The sequence below is a fragment of the Salvelinus fontinalis genome, chromosome 42, assembly GCF_029448725.1.
Source record: "Salvelinus fontinalis isolate EN_2023a chromosome 42, ASM2944872v1, whole genome shotgun sequence".
In the NCBI taxonomy this organism is placed as follows: domain Eukaryota; kingdom Metazoa; phylum Chordata; class Actinopteri; order Salmoniformes; family Salmonidae; genus Salvelinus; species Salvelinus fontinalis.
The window spans coordinates 20,074,094-20,099,918 of NC_074706.1; the positions used below are offsets into that span (position 1 = coordinate 20,074,094).

The following is a 25,825-nucleotide window of genomic DNA, read 5'->3' on the forward strand; positions in this document are numbered from 1 at the left end:
GAAACCAATTCTCTGGAGTGATATTGCACGCTTCATCATCTGGCAGTCCGATGAACGAATCTGGGTTTGATGGATGCCAGGAGAAGGCTACCTGCCCCAATGCATAATGCCAACTGTAAAGTTTGGCGGAGGAGGAATAATGGTCTGGGGCTGTTTTTCATGGTTCGGGCTAGGCCCCTTAGTTCCAGTGAAGGGAAATCTTAACGCTACAGCATACAATGACATTCTAGACCAGGGGTGTCAAACATACGGCCCGCGGGCCGGAACCGGCCCCCAAGGAGGTTCGATCAGGCCCGCAGGATAATTTGAAAGTGGAAAAAATGCATAAAAGACATGGAATTAATATTTTTAATTCGCTGCAATTCATGGATTATCCGCTAAGGGGCGCACTCTTTCCATCAGAGTAGAAGACAAGCCGCATCACTGAGACAGACTGAAAACAGCAGACGGTATCAATGCGCCATCTGCTGCTTGTTACGACGTTGTTAATACCTTGGTCTCTACCTCTCCGCTACACCCTCATTAGCCAAAATGTCGTTATCCAAACGGAGAAAAGTAGATAAGGAGTGTAGAATTTCCAAAGAAAAATGGACCACGTCCTATTTATTTACAGAGATGCACGGAAAACCTTCGTGCTTGGTGTGTTTGCAACAAGTTTCGGTATTGAAGGAATATAATATTCGACGCCACTACGAGACTCATCACAGCGAAAAATATGACGGCTTGCAAGGACAACTGAGAAGAGATAAGATTAACGAATTGCTGGCGGGTCTGAGGAAACAGCAGTCAACTTTCATCCAGAGCCAGATCAGTTGCAATGCAATGCATATTTGTGAATGATAAAAGTAAATTGCACATTTGTCTAAGGAAATATGAGGTGTTTCATGAAATGTTTTGTAAAAGGATAGTTCATTAAATTTCAATATTTTCCTAATGTTCTTGTGCTTCTTTACACCAAAACAAAGGAAAGACATGATATTTTGGTTATTTATAGCAGAGTATGGTATAATTTTAATGGTCCGGCCCACTTGACATCTCCCTAGGCCGTATGTGGCCCACGATGCGAAATGAGTTTTACACCCCTGTTCTAGACGATTCTGTGCTTCCAACTTTGTGGCAACAGTTTGGTGAAGGCCCTTTCCTGTTTCAGCATGACAATGCTCCCGTGCACAAAGCAATGCCCATGATTTTGGAATGAGATGTTCGACGAGCAGGTGTCCACATACTTTTGGTAATGCAGTGTATTTGGTCACTGCTCCTCCTAAGTGTTCTTGTGGGAAAATTTTAGAAAGTGTACGCCGCTTTATCTCTTGACCAGAGCTCAGATTAGGACACTGTTAAAGATGCTATCCTTCAGGCTTATGAGTTGATCTCTGAGGCACGACAACAGTTCTGTAAATGACAAAATACAGAATCACAAAGCCATGTTGAATTCGCAATCAATCAGTCAATCAAATGTATTTATAAAGCCCTTTTTACATCAGCGATGTCACAAAGTGATTTACAGAAACCCAGCCTAAAACCCCAAACAGCAAGCAATGCAGATGTAGAAGCATGGTGGCTAGGAAAAACTCCCTAGAAAGGCTGGGAACAAGCATGTCTTTTTGATCGGTGGTTTGGTTCTCAAGAGGTCGAAGGAATTAAAGACACTCATCAAGCACTGCAGCAGTAATGAAAGTATGAAAGTGCTTCAATGGGCCTGCGTTGTTGTTATTATTAGTGGCTTGGGTCTTTTTTAATTGAGAAATATTTAACTTTTTCTGTTCATCTGAGTAACAACATGAATTTGTGCATGAGACACAAATAATGCAGTGCGACTCGAATTTTGCCATCAGCTTTTTTTGGTCAGTGGAGGAAGGGGAGAGCGGAGGGATGTCAGCCGAGTGAAATAAAAATTGAATTATTTAAATGTATGCTCACTCAGCTATGCTTCACAAGTAATACAACAACGGATCTATTACAGGTGTGATCATATAGCCCACCTCAAATTTTGAAATATAATTTTTTTTAAATGGCACGAACAACAATGCATTGGCAGGGCAATTCAAGCAAAGTCAATATGCGGTGATAATGTATTGGGCTTATAGCTTACAGCACAAACCTCATTGCTACAGTACTGTTTTTAATTGGTTAATGTTGCATAAGCAATGTGTCTATTTCACAATAATCTATGATACTGGGTTCATTTCATGAGCTGAAATAAAAGATCCCAGAAATGTTCCATGTGCACAAAAAGCTTATTTCTCCTAAAAATGCTGCACACATTTGTTTAAATCATAGCATTTATCCTTTGTCAATATAATCCACCTACTTGACAGGTGTGGCTGATTAAAACCATGATCATTACACAGGTGCACCCTGTGCTGTGTAATGACAATAAAAGGCAACTCTAAAATGTGAATTTTTTTCACACAAACTAACGTGTGCGTGCGCTGGGAGTCAGGAAGCAAGTTCAGGGAGAGCATAATTTAATAAGCAAATTAACAATAGAGACACAAACAACGCACAGACATGATACTGGAACAGAAACAATGACGCCTGGGGAAGGAGTGACATATATTGGGAAGGTAATCAGGGAAGTGATGGAGTCCAGGTGAGTCTGACGACGCGCAAGTGTGCCTAATTATGGTGAAAGGTGTGCGCCATAACGAGCAGCCTGGTGACCTAGAGGCCGGAGAGGGAGCACACATGACAACAACACAACGCCACAGATGTCTCAAGTTTTGAGAGAGCATGCAATTGGCATACAGACTGCAGGAATGTCCACCAGAGCTGTTGCCAGATAATTGAATGTTCATTTCTCTACCATAAGCCACCTCCAATGTCATTTTAGAGAATTTGGCAGCACGTCCAACCGGCCTCACAATCGCAGACCACATGTAACCACACCAGCCACGACCTCCACATCCAGCTTCTTCACCTGCGGGATCATCTGAGACCAGCCACCTTGACAGCTGATTAAACTATGGGTTTGCAAAACTGAAGAATTTCTGCACAAACTTTTAGAACCCATCTCAGGAAAGCTCATCTGTGTGCTCGTCATCCTCACCAGAGTCTTGACCAGACTGCAGTTCGGCGTCGTAACCAACTATAGTGTGAAAATGCTCACCTTCGATGGTCACTGGCACGCTGGAGAATTGAGCTCTTTACAGATGAATCCCGCTTTCAACTGTACCGGGCAGATGACAGATAGCGTGTATGGCATCGTGTGGGCGAGCAGGTTGTTGATGTCAACGTTGTGAACAGAGAGCCCCATGGTGGCGGTGGGGTTATGGATGGAATTTAAATTCACAGAGATGCCGTGACGAGATTCTGAGGCCCATTGTGCTATTCATCCGCCGCCATCACCTCATGTTTCAGCATGATAATGCACGGCCCCATGTTGCAAGGATCTGTACACAATTCCTTGAAGCTGAAAATGTCCCAGTTCTTCCATGGCCTGTATACTCACCAGACATGTCATCCATTGATCATGTTTGGTATGCTCTGGATCGACGTGTACGACAGCGTGTTCCAGTTCTCGGCGATATCCAGCAACTTCCCACAGCCATTGAAGAGAAGTGGGACAACATTCCACAGGCCACAATCAACAGCCTGATCAACTCTATGTGAAGGAGATGTGTCGCACTGCATGGGGCAAATCATGGTTACACCAGATACTGACTGGTTTTCTGGTCCATGCCCCTACCTTTTTTTAAGGCATCTGTGACCAACAGTATTCCCATTTATGTGAAATCCATAGATTAGGGCCTAATGCATTTATTTAAATTTACTGATTTCCTTATATGAACTGTAACTCAGTAAAATCTTTGAAATTGTTGCATATTGCATTTATATTTTTGTTCAGTGTAAATATAAGTGTTGATATTAGTTGGCAGGGGTCTCTACATCAACATTATTGTGTTTGGATGTATTTCTAATACCTTTTAAGACTGTTTCCGGAAGCTGTTGTCTCAGACCCTTTTCCATTTGATTGACCAGAAATCAAAGGCTTCACTTATTTCACATTTTTAGGATGGAAAATGGTTTAAAAATGTATATATGCCTTGATTTTGTTTTAAATATATAGACTCTTATCTTTCATTTGACACCCAATTTGACATGCTCCTATGAACTTCACATGTTGGTCCTCATGGATCCTTTTAGATGGAAATGTCCATATGTTGTTTCAAGCTGGGTGAATGACAAACTGATAAAGGTTGCATCCTCCGCCCAACCGCAGTGGGCGCAACGCGTCACGCGCCTCGGGGATTGACCTGTGTCGTGATCAATGGGGTAGCATTGAGTGTAATATTTCCTGCTGTTTCTGATGCGTGCCATTTGGTGAGTCGTAGACCCGTTGCCAATGGCGAGACCGAATACCCTGTCTGTGTAACGGATGTGAAATGGCTAGCTAGTTAGCGGGTACGCGCTAGTAGCATTTCAATCAGTTACGTCACTTGCTCTAAGACTTAAGTAGTGTTGCCCCTTGCTTTACAAGGGCCGTGGCCTTTGTGGAGCGATGGGTAACGACCGTGCTTCGTGGGCAACCGTTGTTGATGTGTGCAGTGAGCTTTGGCACAGAGTTTCTACCTGATAAGGTCAGGTTAGGCTCTCACAGAATAGCAAATATAACCTATGTTCTGAAACCCTACCGTGCTTTAGGTGCCAAAGATTTGGTGCAGTGTGTAGGAGGGAGATCCCGAAATGTGCAGGAGGGCATACCCAAACAGGATTTTTTTCTTGTTGAAGATCAATATATTTAAGTATATAGAAGTATGTCTGTGATAAATATACTTTCATAAATTTAAAATATATAACATATCTAAATCAGATGTATTTTTTGTACTTAAGTATATTCTTAGTATATTAGCGAAATAGCAAAACAAATATATTTTGAATACAGCTAGACACCAAACGCACCTCAAACAACTATTATGCGTAATTATATTAAAGAACCCCATTAATTTCAGTATCAATTGTAGTTTTAGTAATCATATTAAAGTTACTCTTTCTGTTTAATGCATTGGATTTTGCAATCACATAAACTGTTGCCCATGAAAACTGTTTCCACACCATAACATAGAGAGAGATACGAAATGTTATGAGGTTACGGTACACAATCCAAGATCTCCTTAAAAAACGATGTCTGACAACAATATCCAGGAATTTCACCGAATCAATGTCAATGTGTAATTCAATTGATAAATGCTTAGTATATGATATAATAACAAACAACTGTATCATAAATGTAAGGAAAGAAAGGTGGTGTTTTATATCACACAATTTTTGCCGACACTGTGAAGACTCCAAGCATGAAAAAAGGTTTAAACGTAAGTTTTGATTCATCTCATGAATTCAATTGAATGTATCTATATTCTCCCTTTATATCTTAATGTATCAACATCAAAAAAATTGCAAATGTTTATTAATGACTTGGTACCCTAGTTTTAAAAAGATCCATATACAGTGAGTGTACAAAACATTAGGAACACCTGCTCTTTCAAATCAAATCAAATGTTATTTGTCACATGCGCCAAATACAACAGGTATTCTTACAGTGAAATGCTTACTTACAGGCCCTTAACTTAACCAACAATTCAGTTTTAAGAAAATACCCCCCAAAAAGTAAGAGATAAGAATAACAAATAATTAGTAGTAAAAAAACAATAGCAGGGCTATATACAGGGGGTACCGGAACATTGTCAATGTGCGGGGAACCGGTGTCGAGGTAAATGAGGTAACATGTACATGTAGATAGAGTTATTAAACTCCTCTGACACCGCCTGGTATAGAGGTCCTGGATGTCAGGAAGCTTGGCCCCGGTGATGTACTGGGCCGTACGCACTACCCTCTGCCTTGCGGTCGGAGGCCGAGCAGTTGCCTTACCAGGCAGTGATGCAACCTGTCAGAATGCTCTCGATGGTGCAGCTGTAAAACCTGTTGAGGATCTGAGGACCTATGCCAAATCTTTTCAGTCTCCTGGGGGGGATAGGTTTTGTTGTGCCCTCTTCACGACTATCTTGGTGTGCTTGGACCATGTTAGTTTGTTGGTGATGTGGAGGCCAAGGAACTTGAAGCTCTCAACCTGCTCCACTACGGTAGTATACTTAGACAGAAAAACAATGCATTTAAAATGTGTGTTAAGTGTAATGATAGTAAAGATAGTACTAGATATACGAGAAAAGTACATCTCGTATTTGTAGTATATTATGTGAATTTGTAGCATATTTAAGTATACTTCAGTAGACTTGTAATATAAAAAATATACTTTTTTCTCACTTGGATAGTCAGAGGGAGTGTAAAGTTGGGATAGAGAAAGCACTGTGTGTGGGGGTGCTCATGCAGCTGGGTATCCGAAGTGCCCTGTGAGAGAGAGACAGGTTGAGATTGCCAGAGTTTGAGTGGGGAAGAAAGTGTCCTGTGCTGAGGCAGTGACGAGAGTAGCGGTTAGCCCAAGGGTGAGGGATTCGACTTGGAGCCCCTCAGTGAGTAGGCCTGAAGAGAGATCCAGAGAGGATGAGTTTAATAAGGTAGGGTGTCTTGCGTTTATTGCTATGGTGGCGCTTTAATCAATTTGCAGTGGAAATTAAGAATGGACATTTGTCCAAACAAATGGAAAAATAAGCTAAATTGATATGGGAAAGGAAAAGGATAGGGTTGATAATTCCCCATCGTATCTTGGTAGGAGTCTGTTTTCTGGAACTATGTACACCCAACTCGATAAACCCATTGAAGATATCCAAAGTGGTGGAGAAAGATTTGGGTAAAGTTAAATCAGAGCAGGGCACTTATTAAAGGAGTCATTTCTGGAGTTGCATAATAAGTTGATATTGATATGCTAAAGTACATTTCTGGAGTGGTTGATGTACGCTGGATGAATAGTGTGGTTAATGGCAAGAAGTGTTTGTCTCTCCTTGTGTTTTGTTTTTATGTGGAGTCTCTCCCGACCCGAGTGCAGCTGGGATATGTGTATTACCCTGTCAGAGCTTTTATATCCAGGCCTTTGCAGTGTAACAGATGTAAAATGTTTGGACATGCAGAAAGTGTCTGCAGGCGGAAGGAGCCGAGATGTGGGACGTGTGGGCGAAACCACTTTGATGGAGACTGTATAGCAGAAGAAAATTACAGAGGAATAAAGTATTGTAACTGTGGTGGAGAACATGAGGCGATATCCTTGGAATTCCCATATAGGGTGAAAGAGATGGAGGTGGCCAAAATCAGGGAATTCAGTCTGTCTCCTATGCGGGGGCGGTAGAAAGGGTAGAAAAAGTAGAATGTCCGATGTTATCAGGTAAGCCTCTGCAGGCTGCAGAGTTGGCCTCCCACCAGCAGGATCCAGATATGCTGTATGTAAAGAAGGTGGACGTTGTGGTTTTTATGGCAATGGTGATCAATGGCACAGCTAACGTGGAGGGAAAGTCCAGAAAGATGGGCATTACTGTGGATGCGGCAGAGTGGTTTGACGTTTGAAGAACTGAAGGAGAGAGATAATATCAAAAAGTATCTCCCACTCTCACCGTATGCAGTTTCCTTTTTTCACCCCTGTACAGTTGGTGGCGGTAATACACCATCAATATTGGATGCCAACCGCCGTTAAACCCCACCTAAGAAGAAGGAAGTGAACCACAGTGACCAAGAACCATTTCTTAGACGTTTATTAACACCCTGGATTTCAAAATATGAGTAGTCATAACTGCACAGCATCACATTCTCACCCCATATAGAGTATCATTCGTGTTGGAGACGACTTAGTCGATAGAAGGTATATAGGTAACGCTAGCTACTAACGTTCGCTAACAATGGCTAACTGTATGGTTTTTCACACTCAAATAGCCTCCATCATGGAGGTGCTAGCGAATGCAGCCGTTGCAGAGATCTGTAAACTCGTAGACGACGACTATGCAGTGTTTCGTTTGGAAATAACTCAAAGCCAGAAAGAAAACAGGACATTGCGGAGAAAACTACTGGAACTGAAGGTGGCACGGGAGCGCGCTGAGAGGACAATGCCAGAACGCGTCCTCGCCATTCGACCCAGTAGTGTTAAGATCCTCGACCGATACAGAGGAATGGCAAGAGGTACATTTTGCAGAAGGCCGAGGATGCGCGGCCTGTCGCACCGTTCCCCTCTGGACATCTGTTCAGATGTGTTACCCAGAATTTGGTCTTGGTCAGTTTTTGAATAGTATGCAATAATTCCCCTGATTACTTAGCTATATTGGCGCAAAAAAACTCATATTATAACCAGATTATTAATTTACTGCATTTGAAAACAAATTGCATTTGAAAACAGCTTGATGAGTGTCCTATTATTAACTCAATGAAAACAATGTAACACATGGAACATAATACATCGATCAATAAATAGTATTTCAAGAAGTTATGAGAAATGTTACCTTAGTGTACAATATACAGTTGAGCATTGACAGTACCTAACCTATCCATCTCTTTTCGCCCAATCACTCTCTCAGGTGAAGGACATCGCACTGGAGGCTACAGAAGCTTTGTTAAGCCAGTGGGACACAATACATGGAGAGATGACCAACCAATCACTGATGATGATGGGAGTGGAACCTCAACCCAGCACATTATCATGATAGAGGTTAGTGTAATAGTATTACATCAAAATTGCAGTACATCAAATGTTGCCAATTTATTTCAGAAAGGCTCCCCACCGCTATTCACTTGCTTACATGTACATCCTCATTTATCTGCCATAGGGAAGCTTGTGAGACTTCCCTATGACATTGTTATCCAATAACCTCCTCTCTTCTTTGTCAGTCTGCAGAGGCTGCAGGTCCTGTGGTCAAGCTGGAGCGGTCTGAAGGAGAGGAGGACCCACGGCACAGCACAGACATCCAGACTGGAGCGGCTGTAGCCACAGAGGACCCCACCACCGCCCCAGTGCAGCCCAGGACCCAACGCAGCATCACGGAGGTCAGTGGAACGCCAAACGCCGCACTCAAGTCAGAGACAGTCACCGAGACTTTAACTGGGCTGGGGCGACTGGGCTGTCCTCCTGCACCCCACTCAGAGTATTTAATTTACGCTAACCCGAGGACAGTTTTATCCAATCGGGACTCAGGTGATGCATTACAGACTCACAATGATCCGTCCTGTTCATACGCTACAGAGACACAGATGATATCTGGTGACATGCCTGTGGGCTTAGATACACAGATTAATCCAATGAGAAGGGACTGGAACCGTTACAGTAGTAGTGTAAACTCTGAAAGGCACCTAGATAAGAAAGGGGAAGGTCTTGTCGTAAATGAGGTTATTGTGAAAGTTGAGCGGAACTCTCCTCAGACATGGAATGCAGACGAGACTCACTCAAGAGAAGGACACTCGCTGGACAACACCAGTGACTTCTTAGATTACAGGGAAAGCTTGGAGACAAATCTAAATGTTGCGACCCACTCCCCTTTACATGCATTCAGAGAATGCGACCCAGTGTCCACGTCGATGGAGCCTTCTGATTCACACGGCCGCGTCCTTTTTGATCAGGTATTGAACTCAAATGACAGGACTAGAGCCCAGGCTCAGAGAGGGGACTCTACATCGTGCAATAGTAAAGAGAAATGGTTCCTCTGCATGTTCTGTAACAAAGGCTTCAGCTGCCCCCATAATGTGGAGATCCACCAGAGGGTCCACACAGGAGTGAAACCCTACAGCTGTACGCAGTGTCACATGCGCTTCGCCCAGGCTGGCAACCTGAAGAGGCACCAGAGGGTCCACACAGGGGTGAAACCCTTCAGCTGTACACAGTGTCACATGCGCTTTGCCGAGGCTGGTGACCTGAAGAGGCATCAGAGCGTCCACACAGGGGAGAAACCCTACAGCTGCCCCCAGTGTGAGAAGAGGTTCTCTCGCCAGCACCAGCTGAAGATGCACCTGAAGGTCCACACGGGAGAAACGCTGTTTGCCTGTATGCACTGCGGGAAGAGGTTCTCAGAGAGGAGCTACCTCAGAATACACCAGCAGAAAAATCATTCCAATCTATAACATCGAAAGAAACCATTTAATGCGATAGCTTGTGACGTTTAGATCAAGCCCTGCATTAAAGGCAAATTGATACATTGTCATTGTTATCAGCAGAAAAGATCCACAGGTGCATTTGGAATAACGAGTAACAGATTTCAGTGTTGAATATTCCTGGGTAGAATTTTGCATCCAGATATTGTGTGATATATAAGCCTAAAGTCTATTACATATTATATTTGTACTGTGTAGGATATATGTTTACAAATGCCTGGATTACTTCCATTCACCTACTGATTTTTTCCCCAAGACACTTTTAATGATAAAATAAATGCAGTTCAACAAGTTAATGCTGATATTTAGTTGGGGCATGTGTATATGTGGTTTTCATATGGTGTATTTAAAACGTGTTTATGTTTAATAAACACAAAATGGGACTTTTATTGAGATTCTCTTTAATATTCATCACATATGATCTCAACCTATTCTGCATACACACACAACAGTGCTTTATAACCAATATACACTTACTAAATATTTCTACTAGGGCCATCGTTTAACGTGTGACGTGTTTATCGCGGTACATTCTTTGGATGCCGTTAATTGCGTTTCCATATCTTCACCACATGGAACCTTTTTAAGCGCAGGTGTTTCCGCACCGGCGCTTTTAAATGCAGAACACAACAGGGAACACAGCTACAGTCAATGCTTGCGCCTTTGCATAGCTGAAGACTGTGTGCCTCTAGCCAAAATCATGTGAAAGTTATACCCAATAGTACTGGAGCTATTGTTTTTCTTTCAGACGCGGATTGGTTTTAAATTACTCGCAAGCTGCTGTTTTTTGATTTGATAACAAACACCATTGGTTAGCTAGCTGGTCATGTTACCTAGCAACCTGATAACTTGACCACTGACTAGGCTATGCACATTTGGATTGCACAGGAAGAACTGAAAAGGAATAGGCTCCTCAAAAATATGCTTCAAAGTTAGGCTGCATGTGCAAGAGTGGGGTGTGTATGAATGTGTGAATGTGTGAATGTGTGAATGTGTGAGAGCGAGGATGTGTTTAAGTTTCACGTTTTTATTGTCATGTGCACTAGTCCAGTGAAATGCCATTCTTTCTCTTTCCCAACAAAGCAGTCATCAATATCATAGTCAATAGTGTGAGAGTGGGAGTAAGTGGGAGGGAGACTGCGTAGGACTATGAGTGTAAAGGTATCTGAACAGTACAGATGGTTACAATGCTTTCATCAGTTTAAAAGCTCTTTGTTCTTTGTATCCAGAGACAGTTATTTTTACCTAGAATGCTTTAACAGTACTTAAAATGGTGTGTGTAAGAGAAAGAGAGAGTGTGTGTGTGTGTGTGTGGTCTGTACTGTGTACAAGTGTTACACTTCAAGAACATTGATAAGAGGAAGTAGACCTACACAAACATTGGGAGCACTAATAGCTGTAGCTATGTTAGGGACTTTTGTGTTGTTTATGGGGAAAATGCTATTAAAAGATTCTGATGTAGATCATTTTGTGTTTCCGTCCCTTACGATCAAAGCATCGTATGCCTGTACATCAATGCACTACTTTTTAAATGGAAAAGTCTTTCTTTGGGGGACAAATTTGAGCACATTTAAAAATGTTGACTAATACGATTTACTAATGCCATTAACTTGATTATTGTTATCGTTTGACAGCCCTAATACCTACACATACCCACACACTAACAAACACCTACTGTACACGTCAAAATAGTTTAGTCAGGTTTATCTGACTTCTATTTACCCACATCATATTTATGTCCACCATGATGGGTTTAAAGACAATGAAGTCATTCTGTAACTACAGTATAGGACTCAAACGTAGTGGGGATAGATAACTCCATGCTGAAAGTGTGTTTATTATCTGTGTGTGTACGTACCTGAGGGAGTGTATGTCTGTGTAATCTGTATCACCTCTCTCTTCCAGGAGGAGGAGGGTCCAGATGTGCTGCTGGTGAAGGAGGAGGGTCTGGGGAACCCTGAGGTGACCATGGTCGTGGAGGACAACCAGACTACACCTCCTCCTGAACCCAAAGAGGAACCAGCTGAGCTGTACAGGACCACACACAGTCTCACGGAGGTGAGCCCACTGTGAACTGGGTTGTTCCACTAAATGAGTGCCTTTTAAAAAATATTTTAAGTTGAAATTGTCCACCAATATTACATTTTAAAAGCCTGTTATGGGCCCTCCAGAGTGGCACAGCTGTCTAAGGCATTACATCGCGGTGTTGAGGCGTCACTACAGCATGGGGTTCGAGGAAGCATGACTTTTGGCAAACTCCAAGCAGGCTGCCATGTGCCTTTTACTGAGGAGTGGCCACTCTACAATAAAGGCCTGATTGGTGGAGTGCTGCAGAGATGGTTGTCCTTCTGAAAAGTTGGGGTATTGTGTGTAGATTGATGAGGGAATAAAAATAAAACATTTTTTTAAATAAGGCTGTAACGTAGCAAAATGTGGAAAAGGTCAAGGGGTTTGAATACTTTCCGAATGTATTGTTATTGGAAATATCCTTTTTGTGGATACGGCCCCGGTCTTGGTTCATGTCATCTTAAAGGTCCGTTCTGCCACTTTTCAATCTCATAATCATCATTTCCAGCACGAAATCAGTGTCTACATATGTGAAAACAAGACCGTTTCTATGATCTGTGGTAAAAAGATAAGGTCCTAAAAAAACGCTTCTCTGTGACATCTCTGGGTAGGATTGAAAGTAAAAAAACATTCATTTTCAAAACCTGCACCGAGTTTCTAGCCCAAGGGAGGATATTTCCTTGCTCCCCACATCACTTCGAATCTTAGTGTTTGAAAATCACTTTTTTTTTAATGTCTTTGGGTAGGTAGAATGTTATGTTATATTTTTTTCTACTTACACTTTAGAAATGTGCCGTTTCCATGGTCAAGCAGCTGCACACAAGCCTAAGATCCCCATGCGCAATGCCGAGCATCGGCTGGAGTGGTGTAAAGCTTGCTGCCATTAGACTCTGGAGCAGTGGAAACGCGTTCTCTGGAGTGATGAATCACGCTTCACCATCTGGCAGTCCGACGGACAAATCTAGGTTTGGCGGATGCCAGGAGAACTCTACCCGTCCCAATGCATAATGCCAACTGTTAAGTTTGGTGGAGGAGGAATAATGGTCTGGGGCTGTTTTTCATTGTTCGGGCTAGGCCCCTTAGTTCCAGTGAAGGGAAATCTTAACGCTACAGCGAAACAGACACCCGGCCAGTCCCAGATCCCCGTCATTCACTGGAGAAGGAAACTGAGATTTCGCGGAAAAAGATTGGGTTGCCTTGTGAGGATCAGGCGACGAGTGGCTAATCTGCCTTTGCCTTCCGTCCTGCTAGCTAACGTTCAATCGCTGGAAAATAAATGGGACGAACTGAAAGCACATATATCCGACCAACGGGACATTAAAAACTGTAATATCTTATGTTTCACCGAGTCGTGGCTGAACGACAACATTAAGAACATAAAGCTGGGTATACACTCATCGGCAGGATAGAACAGCAGCCTCTGCTAAGACAAGGCGCGGGGGCCTATGCAAATATGTAAACAACAGCTGTTGCACGATATCTAAGGAAGTCTCGAGGTTTTGCTCTCCAGAGGTAGAGTGTCTCATGATAAGCTGTAGACCACACTATCTACCTATAGCTGTCTACATACAACCACAGACCAATGCTGGCACTAAAACCGCACTCAATGAGCTGTATACCGCCATAAGCGAACAGGAAAACACTCATCTAGAGGCGGTGCTCCTAGTGGTGAGGATTTTAATGCAGGGAAACTTAAATCAGTTTTACCTAATTTCTATCAGCATGTCAAATGTGCAACCAGAGAGACATTTCTGACTACCTTTACTCCACACGCGTACAAAGCTCTCCCTCGCCCTCCATTTGGCAAATATACCATAATTCTATCCTACTGATTCCTGCTTACAGGCAAAAATTCAAGCAGGAAGCACCAGTGACTCTGTCTATAAAAAAGTGGTCAGATGAAGCAGATGCTAAACTACAGGACTGTTTTTCTAGCACAGACTGGAATATGTTCCGGGATTCTTCCGATGGCATTGAGTAGTACACCACAAAAGTCACTGGCTTTATCAATAAGTGCATTGAGGATGTTGTCCCCACAGTGACTGTACATACATACCCCAACCAGAAGCCATGGATTACAGGCAACAGTTGCACTGAGCTAAAGGGTAGAGCTGCCGCTTTCAAGGAGCGGGACTCTGACCCGGAGGCTTATAAGAAATCCCGCTATGCCCTCAGACAAACCATCAAAAAGGAAAAGCGTCAACACAGGACTAAGATCGAATCGTACTACACCGGCTCCGATGCTCGTCGGATGTGGCAGGGCTTGCAAACTATTACAGACTACAAAGGGAAGCACAGCCGAGAGCTTCCCAGTGACACGAGCCTATCAGACAAGCTAAATATGCTTGCTTCAAGGCAAGTAACACTGAAATATGCATGAGAGCATCAGCTGTTCCGGACGACTGTGTGATCACGCTCTCCGCAGCCAAGGTGAGTAAGACCTTTTAAACAGGTCAACATTCACAAGGTCGTAGGGCCAGACGGATTACCAGAACGTGTACTCCGAGCATGCGCTGACCAACTGGCAAGTGTCTTCACGGACATTTTCAACCTCTCCCTGTCTGAGTCTGTAATACCAACATGTTTTAAGCAGACCACCATAGTCCCTGTGCCCAAGAACACTAAGGTAACCTGCATGAATGACTACCGACCCGTAGCACTCACGTCTGTAGCCATGAAGTGCTTTGAAAGGCTGGTCAGGGCTCACATCAACACCATTATCCCAGAAACACTAGACCCACTCCAATTTGCATACTACACCAACAGATCCACATACTCCACACTGCCCTTTCACACCTGGACAAAAGGAATACCTATGTGAGAATGCTATTTATTGACTACAGCTCAGTGTTCAACACCATAGTGCCCTCAAAACTCATCACTAAGCTAAAGACCCTGGGACTAAACAACTCCCTCTGCAACTGGATCCTGGACTTCCTGGCGGGCCGTCCCCAGATAAGGGTAGGTAACAACACATCCGCCACGCTGATCCTCAACACGGGGGCCCCTCAGAGGGGCGTGCTCTGTCCCCTCCTGTACTCCCTGTTCACTCATGACTGCACGGCCAAGCATGACTCCAGCACCATCATTAAGTTTGCTGATGACAACAGTGGTAGGCCTGATCACCAACAACGATGAGACAGCCTATAGGGAGATCGGAGACCTGACAATGTGGTGCAAGGACAACAACCTCTCCCCAACGTGATCAAGACAAAGGAGATGATTGTGGACTACAGGAAAAGGAGGACGGAGCACGCCCCCATTCTCATTGACAGGGCTGTAGTGGAGCAGGTTGAGAGCTTCAAGTTCCTTGGCATCCACATCACCAACAAACTAACATGGTCCAAGCACACAAGACAGTCGTGAAGAGGGTATGACAAAACCTATTTCCCCTTTTGCATGGGTCCTTAGGTCCTCAAAAGGTTTTACAGCTGCACCACTGAGAGCATCCTGACGGGTTGCATCACTGCCTGGTATGGCAACTGCTTGGCCTCCGACCGCAAGGCACTACAGAGGGTAGTGCGTACGGCCCAGTACATCACTGGGGCCAAGCTTCTTGCCATCCAGGACCTGTATACCAGGCGGTGTCAGAGGAAGGCTCTAAAAAAATTTTTTTCTACGCTGCTGTAACTCTCTGTAATTATCTATGCTTTAATAACTATCTACATGTACATATTACCTCGACACCGTTGCCCCCGCACATTGACTCTGTACCGGTACCCTCCTGTATGTAGCCCCGCTATTGTTATTTACTGCTGCTCTAATTATTTGTTGTTCCAATCTCTTACTTTTTTGTAGGTATTTTGTTAAAACTGCATTGTTGGTTAAGTGCTTGTACGTAAGCATTTCACTAAGGTGTACACCTGTTGTATTTGGCGCATGAGACAAATACAATTTTATTTTGATTTGACAATGACATTCTAGAAGATTCTGTGCTTCCACCTTTGTGAAAACAGTTTGGGGAAGGCCTTTTCCTGTTTCAGCATGACAATGCCCCCATGCACAAAGTGAGGTCCAAACAGAAGTGGTTTGTCGAGATCGACGTGGAAGACCTTGACAGGCCTGCACAGAGCCCTGACCTCAACCTCATCTAACACCTTTGGGATGAATTGGAACGCCGACTGCGAGCCAGGACTAATCACCCAACATCAGTGCCCAACCTCACTAATGCTCTTGTGGCTGAATGGAAGCAAGTCCCCACAGCTAGTGGAAAGCCTTCCCATAAGAGTGGAGGCTGTTATAGCAGCAAAGGGGGGGGGGACCAACTCTATATTAATACCCATGATTTTGGAAAGAGATGTTCTACGAGCAGGTGTCTTAATACTTTTAGTGTATGTTGACACTGGTATTGTATTGGAGATAATGAAAGTGAGGTTGAAAAGTGGTGGAGTTGCCCTTTAAGTGTGAGACCATGCCTTTGAAATATCAAACCATTTTAATGAGTGTCAAGTAATCAAATCAACTAACATGTTTGCATAGTATCAAATCAACTAACATGTTTGCATAATACTCATAGCAATCCCTCATTGCCCAATCAGAAGATGCTCCATAGCAGGGTGCTCATATCAGATTTCTTGATCCAACATCCTCTCACTCTGTATCTCTTACAGTCAGTAGACATGGAGGATGGGAAGCCTGATCTGCTGCTGGTCAAAGAGGAGAAAATAGAGGACAGACCAGAGAGCATTGACCTGCTGAGTGCACTAAAGATTGGGGAGCAAGGTAAGGGAGACATGCATATTTACATTTAGTCATTTAGCAGACACAATTCTATTCCAGAGCAATTAGGGTTAAGTACAGATTTTTCAACGAGACGGCTCACGATTCGAACCAGCAACCTTTCTGTTACTGCCCCAATGCTCTTAACCGCTAGGCTACCTGCCTACATACAGTAATAGATCTTCATTGGGAATAGTGATGCGCCTGGCTATTTTATTTTCTTCTATATTTTCTTCATTCATTAAATCAATAGAACTTATGTTTACATGTAAAAACAGACATTAGAATCTATGAACTTGACCAGGTAATTGACAAAAAAAACATGTAGAGTTCTCTGCCATGTTTTTAAAGCCTATTTTCTAACCTCTTCCTGCAGGTGGTTGGCTGGAGGCTAACAGAGGAGACTGGACAACAATTTTGGATACCCAGACCAGTGAAGCCAAGAGCCCAGGGGACAACATCACTGAGCAGGGCAGGACCAGAAACAACATAGTGGAGGTCAGTGGATGGGACAGCGTCTTCAACTCTGGGCTGGGGAACAACACTGTTAACCACAACCAGAAACTGACAGTCGAACACAGAACAACAACCGAACTTAGTCTCCATGACAACAGGGTGAGGTGTAGATTTGGTCCACGGGGACTGGGAGGTATCCATATGCGGCAGGAGAGAACAGAAACAGACTCTGCTAACGATGCTCCGTCCTGCTCCTATAGTTGTGATTCAGAGAGACTGATGGCGCCTCAGGTTAACCCCCTAACAGGTGCCGCCTTCAGCCTGCCTTCGATAGGATCTGTCAACTGGAATATGGACCCTGCGACAACACAGACACTTCCTGGCCCTCCTCACACTCTCCTAATGTTAAACCAGACCTCAGACAAAGCCAGTGCTTCAACACTAAATGGCTACACAAGCCCATTGCCAAATGACAGTAGTAGTGATGCTATCAGTAGATCCGGTGGCAAAGAGAAGCGCTTTCCGTGTTCATTCTGTGGGAAAGCCTTCAGTTTCTGCAAACAGGTGATCCACCAGAGGGTGCACACGGGGGAGAAACCATTCGGCTGCCACCTGTGCCAGGCCAGTTTTTCACAATCGTCCAGCCTGAACAGGCACCAGAGAGTCCACACGGGGGAGAAATCCTACAGCTGCCCCCAGTGTGAGAAGAAATTCTCCCGCCAGCACCAGCTGAAGATGCACCTCAAGGTCCACACGGGAGAAAGGCCATTCGCCTGTACTCACTGCGGGAAGAGGTTCTCGGAGAGGAGATACCTCAAGATGCACCAGCAGAAAAAACATTCCACTATAACATAGAAAGTAACCATAACACTCGATTCTGACGTTTAGATCAAACCCTGCATTAAAGGTAGATGCAGCAAGATGACATAGATACATCCAGTAAACAGCAGTTGTGGGTCAATCGTTGAAGTGCAAGGCCCATACATTGTGTGATATAAGGCATGTAGTACAATATTGTGTTACAGCCTGAATTTAAAATGTATTTCATATATATTTTTTGTCACTCGCCTACACAGTAATGTCAAAGTGGAATTATGTTTTTCAAAGGTTTTACAAATCAAAAGCTGAAATGTCTTGAGTCAATAAGTATTCAACCCCCTTGTTATGGCAAGCCTAAATAAATTCAGAAGTACAAATGTGCTTAACAAGCCACATAATAAGTTTCATGGACACTGTGTGCAATAATAGTGTTTAACTTGATTTGTGAATGACTGCCTCATCGCTGTACCCCATACATACAATTATCTGTAAGGTCCCTTAGTCAAGCAGTGAATTTCAGACACAGATTAAACCACAAAGACAAGGGAGGTTTTTCAATGACTCACAAAGAAGTGCCCCTATTGGTAGATGGGTAAAAAAAAAAAAAAAAAGCAACATTTGAATATCCCTTTCATTACACTTTGGATGGTGTGCCAATACATCCAGTCACTACAAAGATACAGGCGACCTTCCTAACTCAGTTGCTGGAGAGGAAGGAAACCACTCAGGGATTTCACCATGAGGCCAATGGTGACTTTAAAATGTTTACAGAGTTCATTGGCTGTGATAGAACACTGACGCAACAACATTGTAGTTCACAATACTAACCTAATTGACAGAGTGAAAAGAAGGAAGCCTGTACAGAATAAACATGCACTTAAGTAATACTGCAAGAAATGTGGCAAAGCAATTCACCTTTTGTCCTGAATACCAGTGGTGGAAAAAGTACCCAATTGTCATACTTGAATAAGCTATAGATCCCTTAATGGAAAGTTACTCAAGTAAAATACTACTTGAGTAAAAGTATTTGGTTCTAAATATACTTAACTATCAAAAGTAAAAGTGTAAATTATTTAAAATCCTTATATTAAGCAAAGCAGGTGGCACCATTTTACGAATAGCCAGTGGCATACTCCAACACTCAGACATAATTTACAAACGATGCATTTGTGTTCAGTGAGTCCACTAGATCAGAGGCAGTAGGGATGACCATGTATTATCTTGATAAGTGCATGAATTGGACCATATTCTTGTCCTGCTCAGCATTTAAAATGTAACGAGTACTTTTGGGTGTCAATGAAAATGTAGGGAGTAAAAAGTACATTATTTTCTTTACGGATGTAGTAAAGTAAAAGTTGTCAAAAATATAAGTAGTAAAGTACAAATACCCCCCAAAACTACTTAAGTAGAAATAGTTTGAAGTACTACTTAAGTACTTCAAATTTTATTTGTCACATACACATGGTTAGCAGATGTTAATGTGAGTGTAGCGAAATGCTTTACGCTACTGCTGAATACAAAGTGTTATGTTTGGGGTCATGATAGGGGCTGCATCAAATGATTGATGTATTATAATACTTGATTATGCTTATGTTGTATGAATAGAAGGGGAGGGCTATAAGACCCCTCCCCCACTACATTATTAGGGTCCTGGACTACAGATTAGCTATATATATACAGTGTGGAGAAGAAGTATTTGATACACTGCCGATTTTGCAGGTTTTCCTACTTACAAAGCATGTAGAGGTCTGTAATTTTTATCATAGGTACACTTCAACTGTGAGAGACGGAATCTAAAATCAAAAATCCAGAAAATCACATTGTATGATTTTTATGTAATTGTTTTGCATTTTATTGCATGACGTAAGTATTTGATAAAGCAGAACTTAATATTTGGTACAGGAACCTTTGTTTGCAATTACAGAGATCATACGTTTCCTGTAGTTCTTGACCAGGTTTGCACACACTGTAGCAGGGATTTTGGCCCACTCCTCCATACAGACCTTCTCCAGATCCTTCAGGTTTCGGGGCTGTCGCTGGGCAATACGGACTTTCAGCTCCCTCCAAAGATTTTCTATTGGGTTCAGGTCTGGAGACTGGCTAGGCCACTCCAGGACCTTGAGATGCTTCTTACGGAGCCACTCCTTAGTTGCCCTGGCTGTGTGTTTCGGGTCGTTGTCATGCTGGAAGACCCAGCCACGACCCATCTTCAATGCTCTTACTGAGGGAAGGAGGTTGTTGGCCAAGATCTCGCGATACATGGCCCCATCCATCCTCCCCTCAATACGGTGCAGTCGTCCTGTCTCCTTTGCAGAAAAGCATCCCCAAAGAATGATGTTTCCACCTCCATGCTTCACGGTTGGGATGGTGTTCTTGGGGTTGTACTCATCCTTCTTCCTCCAAACACGGCGAGTAGAGTTTAGACCAAAAAGCTCTATTTTTGTCTCATCAGACCACATGACCTTCTCCCATTCCTCCTCTGGATCATCCAGATGGTCATTGGCAAACTTCAGATGGGCCTGCACATGTGCTGGCTTGAGCAGGGGGACATTGCGTGCGCTGCAGGATTTTAATCCATGACGGCGTAGTGTGTTACTAATGGTTTTCTTTGAGACTGTGGTCCCAGCTCTCTTCAGGTCAAAGAGACCTGCCCATCCCAGCCTTGTGCAGGTCTACAATTTTATCCCTGATGTCCTTACACAGCTCTCTGGTCTTGGCCATTGTGGAGAGGTTGGAGTCTGTTTGATTGAGTGTGTGGACAGGTGTCTTTTATACAGGTAACAAGTTCAAACAGGTGCAGTTAATACAGGTAATCAGTGGAGAACAGGAGGGCTTCTTAAAGAAAAACTAACAGGTCTGTGAGAGCCGGAATTCTTACTGGTTGGTAGGTGATCAAATACTTATGTCATGCAATACAATGCAAATTAATTACTTAAAAATCATACGTGATTTTCCGGATTTTTGTTTTAGATTCCGTCTCTCACAGTTGAAGTGTACCTATGATAAAAATGACAGACCTCTACATGCTTTGTAAGTAGGAAAACCTGCAAAATCGGCAGTGTATCAAATACTTGTTCTCCCCACTGTATATGCATTATAAGGTTTAATATTGTTCCACAGTTCTTTTCTAGTCTCTGCCTCTTATAAGAAACGGTCTGAGAGATATGTGAGTTATTGCAGTCAAAACAGGGTGTCTGTGAGAAAGCGCCTCAAGGCTAAAAGAGATTCATAGACACAGAACTCTGCAGGGGAGTGAAAGAGAAAAGACAAGTAAGACATACCACTATAAAGCAACTTGGGAGTGGAAAATTACTGCTGAACCCTTAGAAAACACTGGAACTATTGTCTCCCCTGCAGGTTTGTATAACTGTATATGGTCTCATGAGTAGAAGGTGTTGAAGTTATTTTTTATTTTGTAGAGGTAATTCAGCCACTATTACCCAGGCCACCTTGACCTATGGGAGGGTGGTTTATTTTTTTATTTTTGTAGAGGTAATTCTATGTGAAATTTACCCAGTGAATGAGTAGAGTTGTTTATGAATAGTCCGTTGCATGTTTCATTTGTTTGTTTGTCTGTCTGTGGATTATGGCGGGGTTTTGGGGTAATGGCCCAATGGTGGAATAAAAAGTCATTTGAATTAAAGGTTGAACATATTTGTTAGTGACACTTTCCTACCATAGAAAATGTACAACACTTAGTATACCAGTAAAATTATTAAAAGGAAGTTCTGTAGAGATTTTCATAGAAAATTACTTTGTGACGCTATCACCAGGGGGCACTGGTGTATAACATATTACTGTTACGCTACACCCTTAAGATATAATACTAGGAATTGAAGTCTATCATGCGGTTGTCTCTGTGAGGCCCTTGTGTGAAATATATTTGAGTTTAGTAGAACCATTTACTATAGCCTGGATTAAGTGAAAGTAGAATTAGGATTACTGTTGTTTAACACATACTGAAAGGAGGTAGAGAATCATTTAAATAGGCATATGTCTACATATTACACCCACTTTAGGATAACCCTATAGAAATTGGGGAAAACACATTACACGCAGACTATCTAAATAAAAAGCCGGAGAACCATGGCACAGTCAAACCAGAATGAGGAGATGGGAGCAATGAAGCCTGTCACACCTGTTGAATATATGCAAAATAAGTTTCCTGCTGTGGAATTTACATTCACTTTTAAGAAATGGCATGTCTGGACAGAGATGGCAGGAGAAAATAGATATCCAATGGATGGTTCATGCAACAAGACTAGGTTGGATTTATTTAGTCAAGGAGATAATTCAGACAAGAAAAATTTTCAAAAAGAAGGGGAAGAAGAAAAGTACTCTTGTATCAGAAACTGTGATAGGAATGATGATGCTGGAAGGACAGTTCTTCATAAACAAGGCTACCGTTACCAAACTAAAGCTGGAGAGAACAATAGAGTGAGGGAGGAAAGAAATGAGGCAGAACCCGGACCCCCGGGTGACTATACACAGATCTACCCTCTCATACCACTGACAGAAGAAAATGGAGAAGCAACCACAATTATCCGCTAGGGGACTGATGAAGGAGGTGGATGACACAACAGCAGCAACAAGCGTCATGAGAACAAAAGTTCCTGGAGGGAGATTCCCTCGACACCCCAACTCACTCCACAAAAAGGAACAGACAAGACCCTAGACATATGGCCACCTGTAGAAAACAAACAAACTACTAAAGAAGTAAAAGAAAAGTACAAAGTGTTACCATCCATGGGTGACCTATTCAGAGACCAGAGAGAAAGGGAAGAAAGAGAGAAGAAGGAAGACTGTAAAATAATAAGTTATAAACATTACGAAAAGAGAAGAGAAAGTTGAAAGAAGATCTGTAGGTGCTAATTGCTGATAAGATTAAAGAGACAATGGACACAGATGATGTGGACGAAAGTAAAAAGCTAAAAGAGGAGGTGGGCCCGCCAGAGCCCCTCGTGACTGGAACAACACTCAAGGCTGGACCTGTGGGCAATTGGGGCATGTGAGTTCGCAGTGTGGGGGAAATGAAAAAGGAAGAGGTTACGACGGGGGCAGAGTAAACTTTGGGCCTGGCAGAGAAAGAGGAAACTTTGGGCCTGGCAGAGAAAGAGGAAACTTTGGGCCTGGCAGAGAAAGAGGAAACTTTGGGCCTGGCAGAGAAAGAGGAAACTTTGGGCCTGGCAGAGAAAGAGGAAACTTTGCTAATGACAGAGGACAGCCATGGCCAACGGGAAATCAGAACACCAACAGTTCTTATTTCCCTCAGAATCAACAATGAAGGCGCCCGACTCCCCTGCTCCAGTGTCTCCAGTATGAATTCAATGATGGAAGAACCAATGGTTACTCTTAATGTTAATGGGTATGACCTACCATTTCTAATAGACACTAGAGCTCACTGTTCCTGTTTAGGCAAACCTGGACAAGTTGTTGGGGCTTCCCTGAGCAAATCATCAGTAACAATAACAGGGACATCGGGACAGTCCAGGAATGTGTACTGGACAAAGACAAACCTCTGCTTGACTCTGACATGGTTCTGTTCGTTGATGGTTCTGCTTATATAGATCAAAGCACAGGGATGAAACATGTAGGATTTGCTGTAGTAGATGTGGAAGGTGATATTGAGGTTATACAGCCCCTACCAGAACATTTATCAGTTGGTGGTTGAAGATATCCCTCTAGTGGTGCGGGGGCTGTGCTTTGGCAAAGTGGGTGGGGTTATATCCTTCCTGTTTGGCCCTGTCCGGGGGTATCATCGGATGGGGCCACAGTGTCTCCTGACCCCTCCTGTCTCAGCCTCCAGTATTTATGCTGCAGTAGTTTATGTGTCGGGGGGCTATGGTCAGTTGGTTATATCTGGAGTACTTCTCCTGTCTTATCCGGTGTCCTGTGTGAATTTAAGTATGCTCTCTCTAATTCTCTCCTTCTCTCTTTATTTCTCTCTCTCGGAGGACCTGAGCCCTAGGACCATGCGTCAGGACTACCTGGCATGATGACTCCTTGCTGTCCCCAGTCCACCTGGCCTTGCTGCTGTTCCAGTTTCAACTGTTCTGCCTGCGGCTATGGAACCCTGACCTGTCCACCGGACGTGCTACCTGTCCCAGACCTGCTGTTTTCAACTCTCTAGAGACCGCAGGAGCGGTAGAGATACTCTTAATTATCGGCTATGAAAAGCCAACTGACATTTACTCCTGAGGTGCTGACTTGCTACACCCTCGATAACTACTGTGATTATTATTATTATTTGACCATGCTGGTCATTTATGAACATTTGAACATCTTGGCCATGTTCTGTTATAATCTCCACCCGGCACAGCCAGAAGAGTACTGGCCACCCCTCATAGCCTGGTTCCTCTCTACGTTTCTTCCTAGGTTTTGGCCTTTCTAGGGAGTTTTTCCTAGCCACCGTGCTTCTGCACCTGCATTGCTTGCTGTTTGGGGTTTTAGGCTGGGTTTCTGTACAGCACTTTGAGATATTAGCTGATGTACGAAGGGCTATATAAAATAAACTTGATTTGATTTGATCAGTGCAGCAGGCAGATTTATTAGCTCTGACCACAGCTTGTGAATTAGGGGAAGAGAAGGTCCTTACTGTCTACTCAGACTCAGCATATGCTATTGGGGTTTGTCTGTCCTGGTGTGGGGTTTGGAGAGCAGGAGGGTTTACTTATACCACAGGCACACCGATTAAAAACATACCTTATGTTGAACAGTTGATTGAAACTATGTAAAAACCTAACAAATTGGCTATTGTTAAGGTTGAGGCACACACAGGTAGGAGTGATTATGCTAATATTGGTAACAGCATAGCTAATGAGGCGGCCAAATTGGCTTCTTCCCGTTGTCACACACATGCATTCTATTTTTAGTCATTTGTGTCATCTGAAGCTACTGATCTTGAGAAACAGCAGCAGGCTGATATTCTCAATCACCATGTGTGGAGGGAGAGAGGGTGTGCACTCTGTCCTAGGTCTGGCTTATGGCTACATCTTTTGTCTGGCATGCCCTGTTTACCATCAACCATGATCTCTACTAGAGGTCGACCGATTATGATTTTTCAAAGCCGATACCGATTAATCGGCCTATTTTATTTATATATATATGTATATATATATATGTATATACATATATATAAATAAATCGGCCGATTAATGGGTATCGGCTTTGAAAAATCATAATCTTGGCGATGTATATACACTGCTCAAAAAAATAAAGGGAACACTTAAACAACACAATGTAACTCCCAAGTCAATCACACTTCTGTGAAATCAAACTGTCCACTTAGGAAGCAACACTGATTGACAATAAATTTCACATGCTGTTGTGCAAATGGAATAGACAAAAGGTGGAAATTATAGGCAATTAGCAAGACACCCCCAATAATGGAGTTGTTCTGCAGGTGGTGACCACAGACCACTTCTCAGTTCCTATGCTTCCTGGCTGATGTTTTGGTCACTTTTGAATGCTGGTGGTGCTTTCACTCTAGTGGTAGCATGAGACGGAGTCTACAACCCACACAAGTGGCTCAGGTAGTGCAGCTCATCCAGGATGGCACATCAATGCGAGATGTGGCAAGAAGGTTTGCTGTGTCTGTCAGCGTAGTGTCCAGAGCATGGAGGCGCTACCAGGAGACAGGCCAGTACATCAGGAGACGTGGACCATTTGTCCACCTTGCTATGGATTTCAGAAACATGGTAGAGCGAAAATAAATATACGAAAATAAGATACTGCCTGGTGATAATTGACA

At 43.1% G+C, this 25,825-nt stretch overlaps 1 protein-coding gene across 3 annotated transcripts; it reads left to right on the forward strand.

Moving 5' to 3' along the window:
- The first annotated feature begins 7,557 nt into the window (after window positions 1–7,557).
- LOC129841454 (zinc finger protein 709-like) lies at window positions 7,558–24,602 on the forward strand. Of its 3 annotated transcripts, XM_055909724.1 has the most exons (7): window positions 7,558–8,058; window positions 8,451–8,581; window positions 8,761–8,916; window positions 11,920–12,072; window positions 16,692–16,803; window positions 17,177–17,298; window positions 24,030–24,602. In XM_055909724.1, exons 1-7 carry the CDS (start codon window positions 7,782–7,784, stop codon window positions 24,069–24,071), a joined length of 993 nt encoding a protein of 330 aa, XP_055765699.1. In that variant the 5' UTR covers window positions 7,558–7,781; the 3' UTR covers window positions 24,072–24,602. The 3 variants fall into 3 exon arrangements, with proteins under 3 accessions (XP_055765699.1, XP_055765697.1, XP_055765698.1); XM_055909722.1 differs by having other exon boundaries at window positions 17,177–24,602; XM_055909723.1 differs by lacking the exon at window positions 7,558–8,058 and adding an exon at window positions 8,065–8,149 and having other exon boundaries at window positions 17,177–24,602.
- Window positions 24,603–25,825: the final 1,223 nt, after the last annotated feature.

Bases quoted from the DNA above. Each gene is read 5' to 3' on its own strand.
- LOC129841454 (XM_055909722.1), top strand. From the start codon at position 7,782: ATGGCTAACTGTATGGTTTTTCACACTCAAATAGCCTCCATCATGGAG. The intron at 8,917-11,919 runs GTCAGTGGAACG...TCTCTCTTCCAG, and splicing joins CCCAACGCAGCATCACGGAG to GAGGAGGAGGGTCCAGATGT. The intron at 16,804-17,176 runs GTAAGGGAGACA...CTCTTCCTGCAG, and splicing joins ACTAAAGATTGGGGAGCAAG to GTGGTTGGCTGGAGGCTAAC.